Genomic DNA, 6,109 nt, shown 5'->3' with positions numbered 1-6,109 from the left:
TTTCATCTATGAATTATTTGCACGTTGAATTGATCGAAATATGACATGTTGAACAATGATGTATCCCAGGTGGTGTACGATAAAGTTATATCTGCTGGGAACCGCCTGATCTATGGCATAGATCTTGTCGGATCTCTACGTTACTCTGTTTCTTTCATACCCAACTCCTTTATTTATTTACTTCTTTACCCCTGTCATCAAGATCTCTGTGCTACCATGTAACTACTGCGAATAATGGTGAGAACGGTGAATAATGGTGTTGAGAAGGAATAATAATGGTGCCATGCTATACATCATACACTGACACAAGGCCCACACGCCATTCATCACAACGGCCCCACTTTCCTAAGATCACTTTCCTTCACAAACAAACCATGAAAACCGTAAGGAACCCGCCGTGGAAGCTTCACCTCCGCCACCACGTCCAGCTCCGGCGACTTCGTGTCCATCACCAAGAACGTCGACTCTCTCTTCCTCTCGTCGTGCACGTACGTCACCAAGTACCCATCGTCCTCCTCACCCCCTTCCTCCTTCGCCACGAAGAAAGGTTCCCCGCCGTAGCACCCCTCGCCGAACATCCTGCATCCCACCGTACAGTCCCTCCGCTCATTCGCCTTCGACACGTCCAGCTTCACCACCCCCGAGATCTTCGGCATCGGGTCTCCCACCGCCGCGTAAACGAACCTATTCTTCTTCCCAACGAATGCCGGGTTTACAACCGCGAAATCAAGGTTCCGCGCCGACACCGGTTGCCGCGTCACCATCCCCGTCTCCAGATCGATCTTCACCTTCTCCACCATCGCGTGAATCAGCTCCATTCTTTCCAGTGCGTGCTCCACCGACAGAATATTTGGCGCCAACAGTACCACCGTTCTTCCCCCGTCCTCCTCCCACGCATTTATCGCGTGAATTATATTAAAACCCGGCACGTCGAACCACTTCATCTTGGATTCATCCTTAGCATCTCTGTAATAACAGTTAAATCCGAAATAATGAAACTACATTTATATACAGTTGAAAGGGTTAGGCTTGTAGTGTTTTATAGTACTGTTACACACATCTAAACTAATCAGAATTTAATTTCTATAGTTTGCGTACCGAGGAAGGATTCCAATCCTTGGGACCTTGGAAGCGACGGAGCCGACGGGGGAGCCACCGGCGATCATGTCGAGAGGATTCATTCCGAGCTGAATGTCGCAGAAGACTGCATAGTTCTTGGTGATGGCGAAGTCGTGGAGAAACGAAGGTGAAGTCATGGAGAAGATAGGCACGTCGTCGTATTTGTTCCCGTTAGGGTCAAAACGGAAGTAAGTTAGGAACGGGGGAATGGGACCGTAACGGAAGGCGAAGCATTCCCCTGTGTCGGGGTCTATCTTCGGATGCGCCGTCATGCTGAGCATAAGTTTGCCGTTGAAGTCGTAACGGCCGATTGTTTCGACGTCGCCGTTACTGGTAACATTGACAGCGTAGGGGAGATCGGATTCGCCTAGCGCGAAAAGACGGTTACCGAAGAAGGCTAAGCTGGTGTTGGCCAACCCAAAGCCATTAGAGGGATTGAACTGTCCGGTGAGGACCCTCGCCGCGGAGAGAGAGCCACGCGCCGCGGAGGCAACGAGGGAGTTGAAGCCGGAGAAGACGTTGGGGATGAGAGGAAAACCGGCGTCGTTTTCCATAGTGTATTTGTAGGTTTTGACGTAGCGGCTGCAGAGAGTGGGTTTGCCTTGGGATATGCGTAGCGCGTGTAACATGCCGTCGCCATCGAAGAGGTGATAGGGTCCACGCGGGAGGAACTGAGGGTTTGGGCCGTTTCGAATATAGGCGCCGTCGAGGCATGGCGGGAGGGCGCCCTGGACGACTTGGCACTCGGTGGGAGGGAGTTCATCGACGGGGGCGAAGTTTTGGGACAGGACGTGTCTGGGGTCTAAGGAGGGTTTGAGCGGAGGGTCAATGAAGTTGTTGATGATGTTGTCCAACGCGTTCAGCATTAGCGCTGGCGCCCATGAATTCGTTTTCCTTTTTAGTTCCAGTCGCTGCTGCGGCGTCGTTTTCGGAGTGGTGGTAGACGGTGGGGGAAGGGTGGTGGTTTGGGGTTTTTCTTCTGTTTTAACGGTTGATACTGCGGTTTTTAGGAGAGGGTTGGGCGGAGAAGAGACTGGTGGTGGTGGTCCTGTCACTATGACTGGTTTAGGGACCATTTTTGTAGGATAAGGTTAATTCTTTCTCTGTGGCTCGTTATATCGGGTGAAGTACACGCTTCTTCTATATTATTATGTCTCTTACATTCCTCTTTTATATATAAAAGAATTCTTACGATATATGTATATCTAATTAACTTTATTTTCATTTATTTAGGAAAAATAAAATAGATATTTTCATTTTCTATAGATAAATCAATTATATTTCCAATAAGGAGCATCCGAATAAAACATACTCTTCCATCACCACTTGTTTGTTTTTCATGGCATATACATCTTCTGAGGTCCCTATCTATATATATGACTTCTTTTTAGCATAATTCTATCTTCTTGATAAATCAAATTTATGTGAGATATTTTAAGTAACAAGTCCATTTCACTACTTAAAAAATCATTTTTTTTCTTTTCTACCGTTCAAGAAAAATTAAGAGATATATTTCACAAAAAACTTATAAATTAAAAAATAATAAAACATGAATATGAGGTCTATAGGAGAATAAAATCTATTATCTTCAAAATGTGATAAAAAAAATAAAAAACAAAATTTAAATCCACCAAAATTAGTTTTGATATAAAATAATAAGATGGAATGCGCGATAGTTAAAGAAACAAATAGAGAGATTATTTCATAGAACATATAGATTTTTTATATGTTTGATGGTTGTAAACGGAAGAAACGGGCGGAATAAAATGTCCCCTATGAAGGAGGAAGGAGATAAAAAGACAGTTGTGTGGCTCTGGTTTTAGTAACACTTCCTTTCAACTTCAATATGAATAAACCATAAGTGGAGTGTAAGGTACCAACCACCATTGCCACTCAGTTACTTCACTTTTTGTGGTCCACAACTTCTATAACGTGTAAGGAATTTGGAGTTTTCTCATTTATTTTAAGATCACGGATATTTTTTATATTTTACTGACTATTTAAATCACTTTTAAAGATAATATAAAATCACAAAATAATTTTTTATAAATTTGTTAAATGTTTTTGGATGTCAATCTTTGGAGCCTATCTCTATGACCAACCCAAGAAGGGAATGCGACTTCACCATTACACCAATCAACTCATTTATTTTACTGTCTCAACTATCACCAATCACTTTTTTCTATATATCGCGCATTTTAGTTTCATCAACTTTTTTTCTTTCAAAAAAAAAAAAACTAGTACCTATTATTGATGCCATTAATACAATTATGAAGAATATCCGATACTTTTGACCTTGTATTTCATTTCAGCTAGGTTTTAAACTATACTACTTTTGTTCTTCTGCCTAAGGATTTCGAGGCCTAAGTTTATACAATATTATGTAAATAACACGTAGATAGATATTCATTCCTTTTGGAAAATTCTAAAGCAATTTGAAAAAAAAAAATTAATAATATAAGAAGGGCTTGGGGTATCCATTCAACATTTTTTTACACTGTTAATGTACAATAATATACTTTCATACAGTTAATTCATGTTTGAGTACTGCCACAAGCAATTCTTAATTTTTTAAGCAGAGATTCCCGGGGCTGCATTCCAGCTGCCTGCATCTGATACAGAAACTTAACAGCTTCGATGTAGAAACCATTCCTTGTGTAACCCGAAAGCATAGCATTCCAGCAGTCAACCTTTTTCTCCTCTCGGATCATCTCAAACACTTGTTTTGCATCTCTCAACAACCCACATCTTCCATACATGGCAATCAAACTACACTGCACATAGTGATCCGAGACCAGCCCAAGTTTGATGGCATCAGCATGTACTTGTTCACCACATCGTTCCTGATTCAACATCTTTCCACACGCCTTGAGAACACTAGAAAATGTGAAGCAGTCCTTCTTCACCCCTCGCATTCCCATCTCCCTGAAGTCGCCAAAAACCTCACAGAAATGACTTTCCCTGCAACCACTAATGATTTTAGCCGTCCAAGTCAGCGTGTTATGCCGCGAAACCCCATTGAAGATAGCACTCGCATCTTCCAGGCTCGTGAATCTCCCGTAAAAGTTTATCAAAGAGCTGCTGAGAAGCACATGATCACAAGTACCCAACTTCAATAACCATCCATGAACTTGCAATCCCAGAGGGATATTCAAAGTGCATGCACAAGCCCGGAGAAGACAAGCCCATATCCACGGAGGAAACTCCAACGTACCCAATTGGCCTAACATGTTGACAAAAACAGCCGTAGCCTCCTCATAATCAGCATTATCATAGTACGCAACAAACAAGGTCGCCCAAGAGTTGAAGTCCCTAACACGCATTTTGTCAAACATGTGGCGTGCATTTTCCAACAGGCCACAGGACACAAACATAATGAGAATCCGATTGAGGAAAGGCAAGGGGGGTTTGATGCCGCTCTTGGAGATGTGGGTGTACAACTCAATGGCAGTTTCTGGGTCACCGGAAACAGTGCACTCTTTTATCAATGAGGTATAGATGTCAACGGGTATAGGAAAAGGTAGAGCGTCCATCAAGTGCAATATGTCTGAGGTTGTAGCCTCTTTTCTTTTCTTTTTCTTTGGCTTCTTCATGGTGAAAGTAGTTGTTTGAGGAATGAGGGGACGCGGAAAAGTGTGAATGGGGTAGCGCAGCGGTGGTAGAAGCTCGAGTTGATGGCTGGGAGAAGGCAAACTACTTGGGTTGTTGTTCTTCAGATCAAGCTTTTGATCGAAGAATAGGTGGTGGGTTGCTACTGTTGCCACAGATGCAGTGATGCGTACCATTCTTCAAGTCATGCCTACCCTCCTATCATTGTTTCTTCTATCAGGTTGCTGTCTCTTCCTTTCCAGAAATTCACAGAGCACTTCGAACTTTTTTTTTTATTATTTTAAAGTATTTACAGTTTCAAAAACAAATTAATACTTTTTTTTTTAATTTTAGCTTAGAGTACAAAAATACTGTAAATTAATATATTTAGAAAATAAAAAATTGAGTACATACAAACATTTCAAGCTACTTAACAATGAGGTTATTTACATAAAATAATTCATGCCAGCTTGACCTTTTTTAATCTCACAATGTTCTTTTGAAAAAATCCACACCCTTAAAGTACAATAGCACAAACATACACATTATCATAGCTACTTCAATTTTTTTTATTAGCAAACTTGCTTCGAATGGCAAAAAAAATTGAGGGAGTTTTCCGGATAAAACATACAACGGATAGTTAGTATTTGCGTATATTTATTATTCAGATAATGTGAATAATAAATATTTTAATATCTATTTATAAATAGATTGTAATAGATATTTTAATATTTGTTTATAAATAAATTGTATGTATTATATTACTGTTTTTGTAGATATTCACTATCTCAAAAAAAATTAAAAATTTAATTCATATTTTATTAAATTAAATTAAATTGAAATTAAAATTAATTTATATTTTATATTTATATTTAACTTAATTTATATTATATTTTGTATGATTTTTGTAATTTTATTTTAATAATTTATAAAAATATTTTTTTAAATATTTATAAATATTTGTGAGTATTCAAAAATATTAACAGATTTTAAAATATTCATAAATATTTTTTAAACAGATATTTATAGATAGTAGACGAATAACAGGTGAATTTTTCTATTTTTATTGCGAATAGACACTATTCTTTCAATACTTTTCTAAAAATTATTATTATTATTATTATTATTATTATTATTATTATTAAAAATAATGATAATAAATGAGTTTGAGACATGTTACACAACTACTAGTCATACTTTAATACATGCGAAACTTAAAGTCAATAGCTTCTTTCATCACAGTCTTGTGTAATGATATTATCTTTGAAGAATTTAATGATAATTATTACTATGACACTAGCCTTATTGGAATAGTTTAACATTTTTTTGGACATCACACGTAAAATGAATGGGAGTAGTGAAACATGACAAATTCTGCATCTATAAATAGAAATAGAAAAAA

The 6,109-nt window shown here is 38.7% G+C and overlaps 2 protein-coding genes across 2 annotated transcripts; both read right to left on the bottom strand.

The window, feature by feature from the left end:
• Window positions 1-2,275, bottom strand: LOC106777861 (probable carotenoid cleavage dioxygenase 4, chloroplastic). Its single transcript, XM_014665665.2, has 2 exons — window positions 1,099-2,275; window positions 1-966 (listed from the first exon to the last, which is right to left on the bottom strand). The coding sequence occupies exons 1-2, from the start codon at window positions 2,193-2,195 to the stop codon at window positions 327-329; spliced, it is 1,737 nt and encodes a 578-aa protein (XP_014521151.1). The 5' UTR covers window positions 2,196-2,275; the 3' UTR covers window positions 1-326.
• A 1,320-nt stretch (window positions 2,276-3,595) lies between these two features.
• Window positions 3,596-5,020, bottom strand: LOC106777173 (pentatricopeptide repeat-containing protein At1g31790). Its single transcript, XM_014664710.2, has one exon. The coding sequence runs from the start codon at window positions 4,902-4,904 to the stop codon at window positions 3,654-3,656; it is 1,251 nt and encodes a 416-aa protein (XP_014520196.1). The 5' UTR covers window positions 4,905-5,020; the 3' UTR covers window positions 3,596-3,653.
• Between the last annotated feature and the right edge of the window lie 1,089 nt (window positions 5,021-6,109).

This window comes from Vigna radiata, chromosome 11, assembly GCF_000741045.1.
Source record: "Vigna radiata var. radiata cultivar VC1973A chromosome 11, Vradiata_ver6, whole genome shotgun sequence".
NCBI classification, from domain to species: domain Eukaryota; kingdom Viridiplantae; phylum Streptophyta; class Magnoliopsida; order Fabales; family Fabaceae; genus Vigna; species Vigna radiata.
Note: the sequence above shows the minus strand (reverse complement) of the source record. Positions and strands in the feature narration are given on the sequence as shown.